Source organism: Saccopteryx bilineata, chromosome 2 (genome assembly GCF_036850765.1).
Source record: "Saccopteryx bilineata isolate mSacBil1 chromosome 2, mSacBil1_pri_phased_curated, whole genome shotgun sequence".
In the NCBI taxonomy this organism is placed as follows: Eukaryota; Metazoa; Chordata; class Mammalia; order Chiroptera; family Emballonuridae; genus Saccopteryx; species Saccopteryx bilineata.
The window spans coordinates 262,648,071-262,666,855 of NC_089491.1; the positions used below are offsets into that span (position 1 = coordinate 262,648,071).

General features: G+C 50.9%; 1 protein-coding gene across 2 annotated transcripts in view; it reads left to right on the top strand.

Moving 5' to 3' along the window:
• Positions 1-15,715, top strand: part of UBE3B (ubiquitin protein ligase E3B) — a 51,827-nt gene extending 36,112 nt beyond the window's left edge. For both annotated transcript variants that reach the window (XM_066260367.1, XM_066260366.1), the window contains exons 20-28: positions 507-683; positions 814-924; positions 3,299-3,436; positions 3,775-3,840; positions 5,617-5,675; positions 9,242-9,424; positions 9,853-9,964; positions 12,595-12,687; positions 13,616-15,715. In XM_066260367.1, coding sequence (XP_066116464.1) covers positions 507-683; positions 814-924; positions 3,299-3,436; positions 3,775-3,840; positions 5,617-5,675; positions 9,242-9,424; positions 9,853-9,964; positions 12,595-12,687; positions 13,616-13,807 — 1,131 coding nt within the window. In that variant the 3' untranslated portion in view covers positions 13,808-15,715. The remainder of the gene's footprint in view (positions 1-506; positions 684-813; positions 925-3,298; positions 3,437-3,774; positions 3,841-5,616; positions 5,676-9,241; positions 9,425-9,852; positions 9,965-12,594; positions 12,688-13,615) is intronic.
• The last annotated feature ends 3,070 nt before the right edge of the window (positions 15,716-18,785 follow it).

Genomic DNA, 18,785 nt, shown 5'->3' on the forward strand with positions numbered 1-18,785 from the left:
CCCCATTGCCCTCAGAGGATATAATTTAAATTCTTCAGTGTGACTCACAAGGCTTTTCATGATCTAGGGGTTAAGTACCAGGAGTTGAGAGGGGAGGGTATTTTTATTTTACATTGATTTACTTATTTTTACCATGAGCTAAAAGATAATTCTAGCATTAAAAAAGAGTGGGGGAAATCTTGCCCAGGTTTCTTTCATCCCTTGTCTGATGGCTGAGGACTTATCATGATTCATCTTGTCTGACTTCCTGTCTCGCTGCTCTGCCCCTCTCGAGGGCAGTGTCCCCTTGCCCAAGAGTGGTAAAGTCACATCCCCCAAAATGCATTTTCCTTTTAACAGGCTCCCATTTAACATTGAGTGAGGACTGCTCTTCTCATGCACCCGTGCGTCCTATTTGCACGTTTATGATACTAGGAGGCCTCGCACGGGGAGAAGGAGCCAAAGAGGGAGCCCTGATTACGCAGCAGGCCTTGGGTTCCTAACGGGCTCCCTTCTGCCCTTGGCAGGACGGCTACGAGCAGCTTCGGCAGCTCTCCCAGCATGCTATGAAGGGCGTGATCCGAGTGAAGTTCGTCAACGACCTCGGGGTGGACGAGGCAGGGATTGATCAAGACGGGGTTTTCAAGGAGTTCTTGGAAGAGATCATCAAGAGAGTATTTGACCCGGCACTCAACCTGTTCAAGGTACTTAAGGGGAGTGAGAGCAGGGTTGACAGCAGCCAAATTCAAGGTGACAAACGAGTTGTGAAGGGCTGGGCTTGCTCGTTACGAGGCTTTTAACCTCCCTGCCTCTATCTGTCTCTTTGCTTTGCAGACAACCAGTGGGGATGAGAGACTCTACCCTTCACCCACATCTTACATTCATGAGAATTACCTGCAGCTCTTTGAGTTCGTGGGCAAGATGCTGGGGAAGGCTGTGTATGAGGTAGGCTGTTAAGGAGCATTGAACCAGAAAGGAAAATAGCATGTAAGACATACCATGGGCTTTGTGGGCATTTCTGTGATCGGGCCTGGCCGTGCGAACTACCTGTCATTAGGATAAAGGCAAGGAAAGAGGACAGGAACCAAAATGACTGTCCACAAGTGCTTGGTGCTTCCATGTGTTCTCCCATTTAATCACCTGCAGTCCTGTGGCCTGGCCGCAGCTGTCCTATTCATGCAGGGATGAGAACTGGGGCTGCAAGGAGTCTCTTACGCAGTCTCATTGACAGTTAAGTGGTAGGATCCAGATTTGAACCCAGGTAGCCTGAGTCCTAAACCAGCCTTCTGCGTCCCAGAGGGGTGAGGGGTGGTGCATCAGAGCCAGGTCTCCACATGGAGGCTTGGTCTCAGTTGTAGGCGAGCAGCATTTTATGGAATTTGATGGTTGTTAACAATTAAAAAAACCTTTTGTTATTTGAGTGAGTGCTTCAAAGGGAGCCAGAGCTTCCTGGGAGATGCCTATATACTAGAACATGAAGGTAGGACGTGGCCCATAGCAGCTGGTGGAGACGGGCCTTCCCGGCTAATCATGTGACTGCACGTGTGAGTCGCTTTTCTCCATCAGGTCGCTGTTCTCTTCAGTGAAGTGGGACTAACACAGGCTATGTTATTGGGTTGCTGTAGATGGTAAAGGAGGTAGTACAGGTAAAACACCTGTGTTGCCTGTTACTTGGTCATGGGTAAGTAGAGCTGCCATTTTGGCTGTTATTAAGAGGAAGGGTGTACGAACTTCCTCTTAGTGCCATGGGGTCAGGGCTGTGTGGACTTGTGCAGGCCCTGGTGAGGCCGAGTCCCCGTCCCCTGAGAACGGCGCTGGCAGAACTCCCTCCAGGCGGCACGTGACCCCGCACTGTGAGAGACCTGCAGCATGAGCTGGTCAGTGGCCAGTCTTCATGGCCTTCACGTTGGGCTCCAAAGCAGCAGGGGGCCTGTCTGGGACTCAGCCGCTGCTGAGCTTGTCCAGGCGGTGAGGAAGCGAGCCACCTGAGCACCACTCAGCTCACATGCTGTCGGGAGCCCAGAGAAGCCAGGATGCTTCCAAAGGCGAGGAGCCAGACGCTGGGCCAGGAGGGAAGGAGGCCGTGTGGGGCGAACATCCTTGACTCTCACGTAATCCATCATCCTCTCTGTGTAAACAGCTGCCGTCCACAGCCTCAGCCCCTGGCCTTGGTGAAGTCAGGTGCCCCATCTGAGTCCTCCTTCTGCTGTGGACTAGTTGGGGAGCCTGGGCTCATTCTCAATGCTTGTTTTCATGTTCTCAAAATGGAAACAATTTCTCAATTGATTCCCATTAAAAAGAAAAATCCATGAGGACCTACTTGGGTATATGCCATGATTCTCCTTTAAATGTGTAGCTGTGGTGAGACCCAGAAGAATCTAGGCTGGCCGGGAAACGTGATTTCCCAGCTGTTGTAAATATCGTCCCATATTTCCTGGTTCCCATCTCTGTCTCCCTCTCCAACAACGATGAGAATAGTACCGGTGAAAGAAAAAAACTAGGACATACTGGGCCCTATGCGAGGAGCAGCACCTGTTAACTCACGTAACCCTCCTGATCCTCTGTGACGGGCCATCACTGAGTTTTGTTGACTCTCCATCTAAATCTGTCCAGTTCACACACCTCTCTCCACCCTTTCAGCCGCTGCCCTGGTGCACACTGTAGGCAGTTCTCCCTGGCAGTAGACAAATGTAGCACTTCCCGCTTAGAGCCCTGCCAGCACGCCCTGCTGCCCTCAGGATAGAATCCAGGCCCCAAGGGGCTTGTGAAGCCCTCTCACCTGGCCCTGCCTGCCTCCCTGGCCTTGCACTCACTTTCCGTCCCTCTCACTGTGCTGTGATAGATTTGTGTTCTGTTCCCAGAGCATGCCTGGGGGCCTCATATAAAGGCTTTGTGCTTCTTTAGGTCTGGCTTACATGTCTCTTCCTCCTATAAGTTTCCCCCACTCTGCCTCCCGGGGGAGAGCTTGTCCTCTGTGCTCCCCTACTTCCTGCTTCTGTAATTCTTATTGCTGACAGGCTGTGCTGTTACCCATCCTCAGGTGTAAAAACCGAGGCCTTGTGGCCCGGCAGCAGCAGGGCTGGGATTTGATCCCTGAACTGTGTAGCTCCAAAGCCTATGCCCCTAACCACTGCTGTCATGTCCCCGAGAGGTACTCAGTTGTGTTAAGTGATGGGAGGTTTTGTCCAGATTGAAAATCGAGGAAGTGCTTAGAGGTGCTGTTGGCACCGTCTGCAGCCTGAACTGCCCCGATGAGATTATTGAGACGGAATCCTAGACAGACGGCGGATGGCAAGCTTCTCTCTCTCCTCTCTCCCAGGGAATTGTGGTGGACGTGCCCTTTGCATCCTTCTTCCTGAGCCAGCTGCTCGGGCACCACCACAGTATCTTCTATAGCTCTGTGGACGAACTGCCTTCCCTGGACTCTGAGTTCTATAAAAACCTCACTTCCATTAAGGTCAGTGTGGAAAGGTGGGAGGGCTTAGCTGAGCACTAACATGAAAGCAGAGATGTGAGGCCCTGCAGGGTGTGGTGTGCCAGCAGGAGGGTTCCTGCCATGGTGGAGACGCCCTCTGTGCCATCACCGCAGGCCCCCACGTGCCCCTGGAGACACCTCTCGGGACTGATGATCATGGCCTCCTTCCTCAAAGTGATGAGGGACCTTTTGCTTTGCTTCAAGCTGTACAGCAGCCGCAGCAGTTACTGCTCAAGCAGACATTGTAGGCAGGAGTGTTCAGTATTTCAAGGACATAGTTCTCCTTGGTCCCAACACTTTCTCCTTCTCTGTTTTATTAGCGCTACGATGGGGACATTGCTGACTTGGGCCTCACGCTGTCGTATGATGAGGACGTCATGGGTCAGGTAGGCCGGCCTCTGGCTGAACTCATCTTCTCCCTCCTTGGCTTCCTGAGGCCCACCCTGCTGTTGCTGCTTCCCTATGAGGTCCACGGATGGCGATCTGTCTGTCTGGCCTCTCTGCCCCCTGGGTCCCGTGTCCATCCCCCTCGACCCACCTGGCCGGAAGGAAGGCATTTCTCCTTCCGTTCCCAGTTGACCTGACCTTTGTCTGCTCGGCCCCCACTCTGCCGAGATCCCCTGCTCTGCACTCTGGGTCATTCCTGATGAAAGCCGTACCTCCCTGTCTGTAGATTTTTGTTACCATGGTGAGGATTAGCCATCACACACGAGGACGGGTGTGACTTAGAAAGGGGGGGTACAGCACTGAGGAGGCGTGCCGCTAACAGAATGCTACCCTGTTCCAACTCATCTCGAAGAGCGGAGAGAAGGACCCTGGGAATCGTGGCAGCAGCGTTGTTTCCTCCCCGAGTTTTTCCTTTCGGCTTTTCTTGGAAGTGCCCTCCGTCCTTTCCGGTTGTGGCCCAGTGGACACTGACGAGCCTTTGTGTGCACGTGGTCAGAGGGCCACTCTGGAGATACCACGCCCTGAGCTCAACAGTGCGGGGCTGGCTTGTGGAGCCCAGCCTGTGTTGCCTTGGAGAGGTCTAAGCCACAATTTTCTTGTCTCAAAAAGCACCATTTGCCAAATGTGAACCATTGTCAGCAGATGCTCTGTAAATGCCTGCATGCCCCCACCCCCTGAGAGCACCAAGCGTGCTGGCACAGAAGGGCTCCGAGAGGCCTGTGAGAACGAGACCTAGTGTGGGTATGTTAGCCTCAGCTTTCCCAGCCCTCTTGGTCATGGGACTCCTTTCAGAGAGGGAGATGCCATCTCACAGAAGCCTTCTTAGATCATAGCTCACGGACAGCGTGTTCCCTGGAACCTTCTGTGGGAAACACCATGCTGAGCGACTCGTGAGGGCCCTTGTAGTTTTAAAATCCTCTGGTGTGCCCTAAGCTTTACACAGCAGTGGCTCTAGAGGTCACTGTTTTCCAAACTTTCTACATCTTCAGAGTTATATTAATAATATCTCTATTAAAGTTAGCTTTAGAAGGATGCATTCTTTGATTTTTATAGGTAACTCACAGAAGTTACTGAAGTTGAGGCAACTAGTTGAGTATAGCATTTCCAAATCTTTAAATCAGATTTTGAGACTTTCTCATGACATTCTTAATTTTCTCTCCTGACTTTAAAAATAATGCAGACTCCTAACCAAATATCAACTCTAACATGAGCATAAAGATGAAAATGGAAACCATGCACCACGCCGGGCCTGGAGAGTGCCGCTGAGAACACGTGCATGTCCTCCTAGGTGTTCCTCCCTGGGCACGCACGTAATTCTGTTTGCAGAAATGAAACCATGCCATGCGTGCTTCCCCCATGCACACACCTTTTCAATAATATACATTTTTATCATATTTTTTAACAGCTGCACAGTGTTCCAAGGTGTGAGTGCACCAGCATTGATTTAATCATCCTGCTGTGCTTAAATGCTAACGCGTTCAAAGCCTCATACAGATGTTTGAACAAGGACCCAATGAGAGGAAACCCTCCATATTGACCATGCCAGGGCTGCTTGTCGATGTTTAAGCCCAGGCTTTTTGTGAAAATAATGAATCACAAACGTGTCTCATCTTAATTCTGTCATTGTGGGTGTTGGTATCGGACCCTCTCATCTCCAGGAGCTTTATTCCCCCATTAGAATTCTCGCGAGTAATTGTTCCCCATCTTCTCCCCAGCTTGTTTGCCATGAACTGATTCCTGGAGGGAAGACCATTCCTGTTACAAATGAAAATAAGTGAGTATAGCAATTCGATTTTTAAGGTCACCACTTGAAAAGACTTCATTCCGGCTCCCTGGGCTTACTTTGAGAATTTATTAAGATAGATTGAAGTAGAAAGAGGCCATAAATATCATAATGGAATTTACTGGTTACAGTTCATAGGCCAAAATCGTATTAAATTCGATTTGCAAAATAAGAATTGACAATTTATTTTTTGCAGTAGCACTTCTAAGGTCAGAGGCGCCCAGGCCACAGTGTCTGGAGGAATTGAATGACGGCTCTAGATGCAGACAGATGGGTTCTGAGCCGTTCGGGCATGCAGTCTCAACCCAGAGGGCTCCGAGGCAGAAAGACACCTCGGGGGGCAGATCACGTTGGAATAATAGTGTGTGGCAGTTGTATAGCACACTGTTTTGGGGATCACATAGTGACGAATTCAAATGCAGCAGACAGGTCCTTAGACATGGGGAGACTCGGAGGCCTGGCAGCTGTTGTCACAGATAACAGGCTTTTAGGAATCTATAAGCGTCAACCTCTTTGGTCCCTAGAAGCAAAATCCTTCAATGCACTGTCTCCACCCGGCCCTGTTCCTACCTAATTAAAACAGCAGAACCCAGCACGAGGAGTTGATATTGGCCCCTTTGTCAATCTGTCGATCTTCTCCTGCCACCAGGCTCGGCTGAGCATCTGAACTGTAACCTGAGCGTCACTCTCTTCAGTGATGAGTGTGAGCTCAGCCCCACCTGGTGAGTCGTTTGGCCCGGTGTTCCTGAGCATCACTTCTCTCTCGGGTTGGTTGGTTTGGTCAGTGTGCTTACGTGGGAGCTTGTATTTGGACTGTCTGAAGTCAGAAGAACAGACCCAGTTCTCAACAGGATTAAAATACAGCAGTTTGACCTTTGACCCCAAGGTGTTGGTTTGACAACTAAGAAAGAACAGAGAGCCTGGCTGGGAGGATCTGCCTGGAGGCATCAGAACAAGTGGATCCTGGTACTGCCCACCACGTGCCCTCTAACCTTCCCTTCAGAGGGCTTCATGTGAGGTGACACATGAACAGTACCTTCCAGGGTATCAGGCTCAAAGAAGGGCCTTAATAAAGGAGAGCAGTGATTGTTACCATCATCAAACCTGACACGTCACAGCCAGCCACCCTGAGATTGGCATTCTTTTTGCCAGACATGAAGGCACGGGGTGATGGTAGGAGTTGCTTGTATGACAGCCAGAGGAAGTGGATCAGCACACCTTTGTTGAGTGAGATGCCTGCACTGCCCGGAAACCTATGTAGGAAACTATTTCACAAACCCTTATGTGTTCTCAGCGTAAAACCGCAGTGTAAGAGCGAGGGCATTCAGTACTGTAAACTACCCTTAGAGGCCTGGCAATGCCAGTTCTCCCTCCTTCAGGGTGATCTTTGATCTTGCATTTCCTAGTTGTTAACTGGGTAAGTCCCTCTCTTTCTTTTGGCAAAATGGAACAGTGTTAGTATGTGGCTTCAAAGAGTATCAGATAGAGTCACAGATAATAAATAATAGAAAAGGTTGTATTGAAGTATATTAATGTGCACATTTGCTGCTGGATAATTTTTTTAAATAGAGATATTCTCCAGGTCAGTAACTTAGATCTGAGTGCCGTGGAGTAAAACGGATCTATTTGAGCTGTACTGATTCGGAATTCTGGGTTCAGGTTCTTTTATCTCTGAGTAAATGATTTGCTACGAAATCAGCAATGCTAGCAAAACTGTTGGAATGATTTTAACTGTTCAAAAACATTGAAGTGGAGGGGGAGGGGGAGGGGCACAAAGAAAACGATAGAAGGTGACGGAGGACAATCTGACTTTGGGTGATGGGTATGCAACATAATTGAATGACAAGATAACCTGGACATGTTTTCTTTGAATATATGTACCTTGATTTATTGATGTCACCCCATTAAAATTAACAAAAATTTATTTATAAAAAAACCAAAACAAGCCCTGGCCAGTTGGTTCAGCGGTAGAGTGTCGGCCTGGTGTGCAGGAGTCCCGGGTTCAATTCCTGGCCAGGGCACACAGGAGAAGCGCCCATCTGCTTCTCCACCCCTCCCCCTCTCCTTCCTCTCCATCTCTCTCTTCCCCTCCCGCAACCAAGGCTCCATTGGAGCAAAGTTGGCCCAGGCGCTGAGGATGGCTTCATGGCCTCTGCCTCAGGTGCTAGAATGGCTCTGGTTGCAACAGAGCAACGCCCCAGATGGGCAGAGCATCGCCCCCTGGTGGGCATGCGGGTGGATCCTGGTCGGGCACATGCGGAGTCTGTCTGACTGCCTCCCTGTTTCCAACTTCAGAAAAAAAAATACATAAAAGTAGCCCTGGCCGGTTGGCTCAGCGGTAGAGCGTCAGCCTGGCGTGCGGGGGACCCGGGTTCGATTCCCGGCCAGGGCACATAGAAGCGCCCATTTGCTTCTGCACCCCCCCCCTCCTTCCTCTCTGTCTCTCTCTTCCCCTCCCGCAGCCAAGGCTCCATTGGAGCAAAGATGGCCCGGGTGCTGGGGATGGCTCCTTGGCCTCTGCCCCAGGCGCTAGAGTGGCTCTGGTCGCGGCAGAGCGACGCCCCGGAGGGGCAGAGCATCGCCCCCTGATGGGCAGAGCGTTGCCCCTGGTGGGCGTGCCGGGTGGATCCTGGTCGGGCGCATGCGGGAGTCTGTCTGACTGTCTCTCCCCGTTTCCAGCTTCAGAAAAAGAAAAAAAAATACATAAAAGCAACAACAACAAAAACAAAACATTGAAGTATACTACAGAGTTGTAGATGTGATCATTGTGTTCATAAAAACAGACCCAGAAGCCTGACCTGTGGTGGCGCAGTGGGATAAAGCGTCGACCTGAAACACTGAGGTTACCGGTTCAAAACCTTGGGCTTGCCTGGTCAAGGCACATATGGGAGTTGATGCTTCTTGCTCCTTCCCTTCTCTCTTTCTCACTCCTCTCTCTCTAAAAATCAATTAATAAAAAAAAAAACCAGACCCAGAACACCGTCTGCTTGGAGCCATTGTTAGTGCTCTGACTTCCTAGTTGAAACTAAACCTAAGCCAACAGCGTTTGATTAGAACTTTCTGCAGGTTTACCTTTTCATGGTCTAGACTCTTGGTCCACATTAGTGAGGTTCTGATTGAAGTTTCAACACAAAACTGTTTTTCTCTGCTTTAAAGCTTATTGTAGGACTGAATTATATTTTAATTGGTTTGTTTACAAAAGGGTGAATACAAGTCTGAAAAATATCCTTTGTACCAAGAAGGGTTCTCTCCTTACTTGGAGAATGTCTTGCTTTGATTCCTGACACGTTGGGTAGGTGTTATCCTAATGTATGACCCAAGTGTTTTTTTGGCGGAGTGAATGAGGGCATGTCCTTGAACATTTAATGCATTCACAGTGGCGCACAGTGTACTTACTGTTCAGGAGAGCTATCATCATCTCCGTTGTTCTGGTGAAATGTTCTGGTACTATTTGTGTTTTTGTAAAATGGTCCATCAGTGACAACTCATCTTCCAGCCCACTGGGAACAGCCTGCCCTGTCCTGTTAATTTCCATTGTTTTCTTTTGTTGGCAACAGAATTAGCTACATCCATCTGATGGCACATTTTCGAATGCACACGCAAATCAAAAACCAGACAGCTGCCCTCATTAGTGGATTCCGTTCTATCATCAAACCCGAGTGGATCCGGATGTTCTCAACCCCTGAGCTTCAGCGCCTCATCTCCGGTGACAATGCTGAGATTGATCTGGAAGATTTAAAGTAAGGAGTGAGTGAGAGGGTGAGGGTGAAAGACTTGGGCCTCCTAGAAAGCTAGCTGCTCGCTTGCTGGGTTCCTCTCGGAGTTATTTCAGGAGCCCATCGCCAAAGATGCTCCCTAGCCATGGGTGAATTGCTGTGGGATAAAAGCTCAACCACTTGTCTGCCTGGAGAGTGAAGTGGAAGCAGATCTTGAGGACTGCTGGGCTCTGAAGTTCTAGGAAACAGTATTGCAGGATCTCCTGTTGGCTCGTGCTTGGGAACAGAAGGGCTAGCTCATGAAACCTCCGCCTATTCAGCTTCCAGGGACATTGGGTTATTAAGGCATGAACTCCTGGCTTTAAGAGAACTTACTAGTTAGTAGTGCCACTTGTCTGAATCTCGTGCTTATCTGTGTCTGTGGCTGAGCCCGTTGTCTGGATTCTTTTCAGGAAGCACACAGTGTACTATGGTGGTTTCCATGGAAGTCACAGGGTCATTATCTGGCTCTGGGATATTCTGGCCTCTGACTTCACCCCCAACGAGAGAGCCATGTTTCTGAAGGTATTGTACATGTGACCTAGTCACGCATTCGTGCATACATGGATATTCTCATAAATCTAGAAGCTAATTAATAATTTATACTGAAAAAAATTAAGTTACCAAGAGGACCTCATCTTATCAGCATGTCCTTCCCGTAGGCAGACCTAGGTGGTGGGTCAGGTAGTAACCAGAGAGGGCTGCGAGGTGGCTGAGGCTGAGGCCAGTGAGCCAGTGAGCCTGCTGCGGACGCTGTGCAGGGACAGGCCTGCATCTGCCCTTCGCTGGTGCTGGCCTTGCCAAACCTTTTTCTTGCTTTCCTGTCATTATAGAAGTAAACAGTGTTTATCACCTTATCTCAAGAAAATAGAGACAAGCTCTTAAACAGTCTGTGTTCCTACAGTGTAGGCTTTAAACAGTCTCCATGTCTGCTCACCAGGGACCACCTCTGTGTACCCTTTTTCTCAAGAGTATGAACAGGCAATACCATACATATGATGTCCCAATAAAATGCATACAATTAAGTAGACGAGTATTAATGTATATTTTGCAAACAGAATGGCTGACATTAACCCAGACTCCTGTATGGTGTCTTTAAAGTTATAACGTTCAAAATGTTCCCCCAGTGCCACCATGTTGTTTTTGTTACTGACACCAGCAAAGTGTTTCATAGGACACCAGATGACACACATGGCTGTGTTTTATGTGTTTATTTTTATAGAAATGGAATCATATCACTTTGCTATCTGCTCTTCTATTTGCTATTTCATCATGAACATTTTGCCATACTCTTGGGGGTAAATTTAAGTTTCTTGAAATATTTTCCTGTAGACATTTGGGTTTCATGTAGTCCCATGTGACCTCAGGGACAATATCATCACCAGTTGAAATGGGTTTCTTTCTCCTTGTTTTGTATTTCCAAGAAGAGGTCAGGGAGGCCCTCCCTTCAGTCTACAGATGTAGACACACACTGGTCATCCTCGCAGATCTAGAGGGACTCGGTGGGCAAGCAGACACACTTCCAGAAGTTGGTTCTTAAGAGATGAGTTCTGTTTTTCCAGCAGTGCCTTTTGTGGGAAAAATAGTTCCTGCCTCTCCTAGAGAGGAAAGCCAGTGTCTCTCACCATGCAGTCCTGGTCCCCTCTGTGGGCAGGTGTCTGGTGTCTTTGGAGAGCCTGTCACCTGCAGTTCCTGTCATGAGTCTGCCCTTTGCCGCAGCTTCAGACAGTCCCCAGAGCCAGGTGGGAGCCACAGAACTGTTGTGCGGGAGGGGACGTGACTACTTTCTTGAGCTGCAATGACAGCAGGACATCTAGGGGCTTCCCGTGCCTCCGTTCCTCCTCCTGTCCCAGGAGAGTGGGAGCGCCCTCCCTCCTACCCTCCCCAGCAGCGGCTGGCTGCAAGCCTGGCTGGGCAGCATGAGTGGGAATGTGCACAGGCTCTTCGGGTCTGTCTCCTCCTCCTTAATCCAGGTCGAACCACACAGCATTGCAGAGTGATGAGATGAGGTCGGGTTCACGGAGCACTTGGCAGTGTGCAGCCTCCACAGTGCTTGCTAAATAGAAACTGTTCTACGGTTCTGATGGTGAAGAAAACACATTAGAACAGTAATCTGTCTTGTCAATATTTTTATAAAAAACTATTTTTGAAGCATGACACACAAACCATCTTCAGATGACCTCAGGAATCTCACACCCAGTTATAACTGTTTAAATAGTAGTGCTTATTAAAAGACCTACACAGTGAACTCACCACAGAATTTTGAAGCAAGCTCGTTGTGAGTAGCAGCTCCCTGCATCCCCCAGAGAAGGGAGAACAGTTTTGGCTACTGTTGAACTAAAGGAAGCAAATGGTTTCTTAGGACTTCCCTGTGCACATTGTGAGAAATGACAGTGGTGCTGCCATCTAGAAATGAATTCCAGAGTGTAGCAGGGAAGTGTGGCTGCCTGCCCTTAGGTCCTAGTTGGTGTGCCCGGGGCCCTGGTCTGCCCCTCCATCTTGCTGGCTCTGAGGCCTGATTTTTGTCAGTGTGCTGAGAGCAGGTTAGTCTGTTAGAGAAGGGCCCCCTGGAGCCAAACGCACAGACTGCTCTGCAAACTAGCAGGTGGGGGCTTGGGCAAGCACACCTGTGCGTCCTCCCTGCGTGGCTAAGAAGCTAAGCAGAGCGGTGTGGCTGCATCAGGGCTCCCTGCCCCCCAGCCCTGGGGCTGCAGCCCTTGGCACAGCCTTCTCCCATGCCACACTTGGTTGCTGTCCTCTCAGTGCCTTTGCTGCATGGCATCCCTGAAAAGAGTTGTCAACAGAGTGATTCCTCTGCCTTCCTGGCAGTCCAGCTGGAGACCACTCCCCTGCTGGCCGTTTGCATTGGTCCTAACTCTTCAGCCACACATTCTCCACCAGACACCCACAAATGACTAGTCGTGTCCGCTGCTGGGGATCTCATGTGCTTTAGCCCCAGAGAGAGCCCTTAAGAGCCATGTGAGATGTGTCCCAGTTCTTGGGCTGAATGTGCCTTCTGTGACTCAACCTGCCAGCTGAACAGCAGTTAACGATACTGAGACTGGAGCAAATAAAACAGCACAGCAGACAGCAAGGGCCCGTTTCTGGGGGAGCACGAGCCCCTCTGTCTGCTGATTCCATGCCTTGTGTTGCAGTTTGTGACCAGCTGCTCCCGGCCTCCACTCCTGGGATTCGCCTACCTCAAGCCTCCTTTCTCCATTCGCTGTGTCGAAGTGTCAGATGACCAGGTACCGCTGCTGGGGGGAGTGTTGTCTGCTGTGCCCGCCACAGGGCAGGCAGCTGGGCTCCTGGGAGCCAGTGAGAAAGTTCCACAGTTCTTGCGGGGAGAACAGGCTGGCCCTGCCTCTTTGGCTCTTAGTCCCTTTCTTGTTGCTGCCTCAGGGAGACTAGCTGGGGGCATTTAGTAGCTGGTGGTCTGGCCAGGGCAAGGCAGTGTGAGGGGGTTGAGGACATGGGCCTAGGAGCCTAGGAATTGAACAAGCAAGGACTGACTGCCAACTCCTCCATCTGCATGTCTGGACAAGTGACTTCCTTTTGTCATCTGTGAAGAAAGAAAGAATGAATGAATGAATGCCTTAGGGGTGTTCCTGCTCTGTGGGATTGGTGCTCAAATAGTAGCCCTTGTTAAAAGTGCCTCTCCCCCCCACTCCTGACATCCTAGTGGCCCCTGAGCGTCACCCCTTTCAGGATGCTGCAGTCTGGGCTCCAGTCTCTCTTGGGTGACACTAGCCTCCTTGCTTTAGGAAGGCTGCCCCAAGTGACAGTCTGCCATGGCCACAGCACTGGTAAGGTCAAGGAGGAAAAGGTTTGGGACCTACATGATTTTTACAGTATTCTGGCTCTTTGAAAATTGGTTACTTGATAATTAGTGGTTATTCAGAGTTCCCAGTTCCTAGAGCTTAATATAGATCCCCTGTACAGGCCCGCAGAGCCAGGGCTGCCTCGGTGTGCTCGCCCCTGAGGCTTGCTCTCAGTTTGGGGCCTGACGTCGGCACTGGGATGCACACTCAGGCTCAGCCACACCGGGGCCGCACGCCCACTCCGCTCGGCACCCTGGTGCTGGTTGGGTCCTCTTCCTTGGCCTCCCGTTTTGGCACATGCCCAGGCTCCCACACCAGACAGCTCCCAACCCGAGGCTGTGATGTATGCTTGCAGGACACCGGCGACACCCTGGGCAGCGTCCTCCGGGGCTTTTTCACCATCCGCAAGCGGGAGCCAGGTGGCCGTCTGCCCACCTCCTCCACCTGCTTCAACCTGCTCAAGCTGCCCAACTACAGCAAGAAGAGCGTCCTCCGGGAGAAGCTGCGCTATGCCGTCAGCATGAACACGGGCTTCGAGCTGTCCTAGCCCCACCCCGCCGCCTGCCCCACAGACGCCTGGCCCGCCAGGGACCTCCCGCACCAGAAGGCTGCATTGCCCTAGCAGCGGGACCAACATGCCAGGAGACAGTGGCCCCCAGGCCCTCTCTATAGCCATGACACTCCCCTGTGGCCTCAAGAACTTTAGACGCACATGACGACTCTGCACAGCATTCTCCAGGTGACACTGAAGGGGAAAGGGTATCGGAAATAAACCTCTGGAGTCCGCCAGCATTGGTCCTTTCTTCCTACATCCCAGTGGCCTGAAGCCCAGGCCTGTGACTGCAGAGGGGCTTCTCTTTTTGAGAGTTTGGTCTTTTTGTGACTCTTTCTTTCCTTAACTTTCTGAGTGAGATGTGCATGAACAAGACCCAGGCGCTCCAAGGCTCCAGAGTGGCATTCGTGACAAGGGTCCAAGTGCACGAAGCCTAGTACGCATGGGACGCTCTCCTTCCGTTCTGAAAACTACTCAGGTAAGGCCTTGCCAAGTCTCTATGCACCCAACAAAGCCTCTGCCTCCATGCCGTCCACAGCAGCCTCTCCAGCCAGCCGAGTCCCCGGCCCCCCAGAGAAGTAGATGCCTGCTGGGGAGGTCACCAGCACAGAAAGGTCGGGGCGCTGTGCCCACCAGGAAACCACGAGTCCTCAGTGGGCTGCGCTGCCAGGGAGCCTCTACTGGCTTGTTCCCGGCTGTGTGTTCACGTGGGCATCCTGGGTTTGCCAGAAAAAAACCTGTTGGTCCTAAGAGCAGCTCCATTTCTAGAAGGCTCTGGCTGTTACCTGAAGCTCTCTCCTGCTTGTCTGCCCACTTGTTACCTAGTAAGGAACAAACACTCGCGAAGGTACCTGTCCCGTCTGGGCGCGGCTTTGCTCCACTGATTGTAAAGTCCCAGGAGACTAGGGTCTCGCACTCATCCTTCCTCAGCACAGGGAACCCGGGGCCCTGCGCACTGACAGCTCACGGGGCTCCGGACTCACGGCCCTCTGGGTTGGTTATCTGTGTTTTATTTTTTTACTACTTTTTCTCTTTCAATCCATTGTGTTCTTTCCTCATTCTTCACCTTTATCATGAGAACCTCAGATCCAGGGAATCGAGGCAAAGGCCACGTTAGTGGTCTGTGTTGACAACCATCCACTCTCGCCCACTCATCACCCCCTCCTGTCTCCCGACCATGGAGACGGAAGCCAGAATGGAAGCCAGAAGTGCCTGGTCCCTTTGCTCCGTGGAGCGGCTTCGGGCTTGTTGCTCACTCTCTTCCCAACAGCAAAGCACCTTTCAGCAACAACCTCCATTTCAGCGGCCAAGTGGCCAGGACCTGTCTCCGTGGCTTCCGGCAGCATTTCTGTGGGGTACCAGCGTTCTGTGGTCTGAGTCTGGCTATGCTGGAACCCTGTGCTAGAGAACAGTGTGGGCTTTCCTTTGATGGAAGGACAGCAAAGAATTTACAGACAGGAACTTATCATTAGGATTTGTTATCTCTGAGTCTGTGGATTTGCCCTTCTCTAAATGCTCAGTCCCATTGTGTGTGCACTGAGCAGGTTCCGTGCGTTTAGTGAATGGCCCACAGAATCTTAGCGTGCGCAAAAAAATGTCCCGTCTTGATCACCTGAGGATTGTCCTGTGTGGGACTGGGCCGAGAGAGGTTCCTGAGCACCCACATCAACTTTGTTTTGACGAGGAGGGGTAGTTTGTAATTTCATTTAAATCCTTCTCTTCAACAGCTGGAAATATTGCACTATCTAAAACACTAAATCTGTACTTTTATAGCAGGTGTTCAGGGACACCGCAATGGCTCTTGATGGCTCTAATTAGTTTTGGGGTTTTTTTGTTTTCACAGATAACTTATGGATTAAAATGTAGTCAAAGGCTTTATTAAATTTGTACTTCAGCACGTGATGGCTGTGTTCCGCTTTTTATCTGAAGGAGCGCTTTCCGACCACATCCCTGGGTAGCTCAGGATGGGGTGGCTGGGGCTTAAGGACATGGGCTCCCGCAGTGGGAAGAAGATACAAAGAGTCACATAACAAGGCCCTGGTCGGTTGGCTCAGTGGTAGAGTGTCGGCCTGGCATGCGGAAGTCCCGGGTTCGATTCCCGGCCAGGGCACACAGGAGAGGCGCCCACCTGCTTCTCCACCCCTCCCCCTCTCCTTCCTCTCTGTCTCTCTTCCCCTCCCGCAGCCGAGGCTCCACTGGAGCAAAGATGGCCCGGGCACTGGGGATGGCTCTTCGGCCTCTGCCCCAGGCGCTAGACTGGCCCTGGTCACGACAGAGCGATGCCCCGGATGGACAGAGCATCGCCCCCTGGTGGGTGTGCCGGGTGGATCCCAGTTGGGCGCATGCGGGAGTCTGTCTGAATGCCTCCCCGTTTCCAACTTCAGAAAAATACAAAAAAAAAAAAAAAAAGTCACATAACAGAACCTGAGTCTAACTGCTCACTGCCTAACCAGAGGTGATAGCGGGTGACAATTTGTCACATTTGCTTCTGATTTTAAGTCACACGTTTCTGATAAAACTAAAGTCCCCTTCTGCACCATCCAGGCTCCTGTTCCTCTTACCCACTTCCCAGAGGCAGCCATCACTCTGCATTGCATGTTTCTCTGTTGTTTTGGTTTTTGGTTTTTTTAGAGAGGAGAGAAAGACAGGAGAGGAGCAGGAAGCAACTCATAGTTGCTTATTGCATGTGCCTTGACCCAGGCAAGTACAGGGCCTTGAGCCAGCAACTTCAGCATTCCAGGTGATGCTTTATCCACTGTGCCACTACAGGTCAGGCTGTTTTATTGTTTTTAAATGAGAGGAGGGAAGATAGTGAGACAGACTCCTACATGTACCCTGACAGGAATCCACTCAACAACCCTGTCTGGGATCAATGCTCGAATCAACTGAGCTAATTTTAGCACCTAAGGCTGATGCACTCCAACCAACGGAGTCTTCTTTATGCCTAGGGCCAACACTCAAACCAGTTGAGCCAGTGGCTGCAGGAGGGGAAGAGGGAGGAGAAAAAAGGGAGAGGGAGGCGGAGAAAAGCAGATGGTCGCTACTCTTGTGTGCCCTGACCAGAAATCAAACCCAGAACGTCCATATACTGGGCTGACGCTCTATCCACTGAGCCAACCAGCCAGGGCCACATTGCATGTTCTACACAGTAATCGATAAAAAGTGGTAGGTGCGGTTGAAAAGAATCCAGACAATTCATCAGTGTATGAAGTAATGTTCTGCAACTCCGTCTGGACACACTCGGCTCCTGTCCCTTTGTGAGGATCAGACTTGAGGACACATGGCCCTGTCTCATTCTGTTTGACAAACAGCCTTACAGCCAGCAGGAAAGCCATCTCAAACCTGCCCTTTTCTCCAGCTTTGCCTTGCGTGGCTTTCCTCATCTGTGAGGGCTTACTTCCCCCCACCCCTGGCCTGGGAGTGCCTGAGGGTCATGGTAGGACACTGGCCTGTCAAAATCCAGAGATTCAAAAAAAAAAAAAATCCAGGGATTCCGGAAAGAAGTGTTCAAAGCCTTACCGGCCCTTTTATAACAGCTGGCACCAAGCCTGGGCACCCAAGAGGAATTCGTGCATAGAAGGCTTCCTTTGTACTGCCAAAGGAAAAGATACTGCAAAGTGCCCAAAATACGTTGGTGGCCTCCTATGTGAGACACGCCCACCTAAAAATCAGAAGCCTTATTTTGTGACATTCTGTGCCAGATGTCCCATTCAGTGAAGAGGGCTAGAAGTTATTTGGGTACAAATCAAGGTGGGATGCAGGAGAAGGCTCTCCAAGGGGAGAGGGGGAGCCTGAAGTTTAGGGCAAAGAGGGAACAGGGACAATGATGCCTTGTCCTCTTGACAGTTTTGCCTGCTCTGGGCACCTATACCGGACATCAGGCCCCGAGATCCTTCCCCTACAGGGATTGGCCCCACTGACTCCCTGACCTGCTTATGCCCCACCCAGGGACCCTGTCCAGGAAAAGGATCATCACCCTGCATAGGGTGGTGAGGGACGGCATGAAGTCTGCCATGCAGCCCGATGGTTTTGTCATCATCACAGATGGTGCCAGCCAGATGGGCCTGGCAGCTGGCCGGTGTCCCAGCCAGGAGCTGGCCCAGGAAGCCTGACTGCCGGGGAGTCAAGGCTCACGTCCATTCATCCAGCAAATAGGCATGTGAGACCTACCCATGCTCCAGGTTGGACTGGGTGCTGGGGATACAGGCAGGAAGAATATGGACACCACCCTACAGAGAGCTCAGTATGGGTTGAGGGGGTGGAGGAGGGGAAGAGGGGAAGAGGCAGAACTAATCCAAGGAGATGTATGAGCATATACTGTCACCTTGTCCCTCGACCTCCAAAACACCTTAATAATGACAGTGAACTTGCCACTGCTTCTGCAGCAATGGCCAGAGTCCCTTGGTCTGTCTTTCTTCTTGGTTTGCTGTAACAGTGGCCCCAGGTGAATGAGCTGGGTGGCTTGTCCCAGCAGGTGGTCACACTGAACTGGGAGGTTGAAAGCTGCCCACCTTTGCCCACCACCAGCGAGTGGTCTTGAGCTGCAAGCAGCGGGAACGAGCTGTGCCTCACATGGACAGGAAAGGAATTCTCTAGCAGATCCCGAGGGCCAGAGAAGAATGCCAGCATCCTCAGCTCTTGTGAAAAGCTGGCGTAGTGTGATGGATGGAAGCCAAGCATCCAGACTTGGGCTGACCAGGGGCAACACTCTCAACAGCCAGCCGTCTCCGGCAAAAGCAACACAGGGCATGGTCTCCAGGGTCGTAGACATGGGAGGGACCCCCATGGCTTTGGCAACTGGAGGGCACCCTCCTCTTGGCTCCAAACATCCCAAGGGAGGTAGGTGATTTATTACAGGCAGGGAAAGCACTTATCTGTTCCTTTTCTGTTTCACTCAAGTTTGTTACACAGGTAAGCCTTTGTCCAGTTCAACCCTAACTCACTGTTTAAAAAAATTGGAAAATCCAAACAA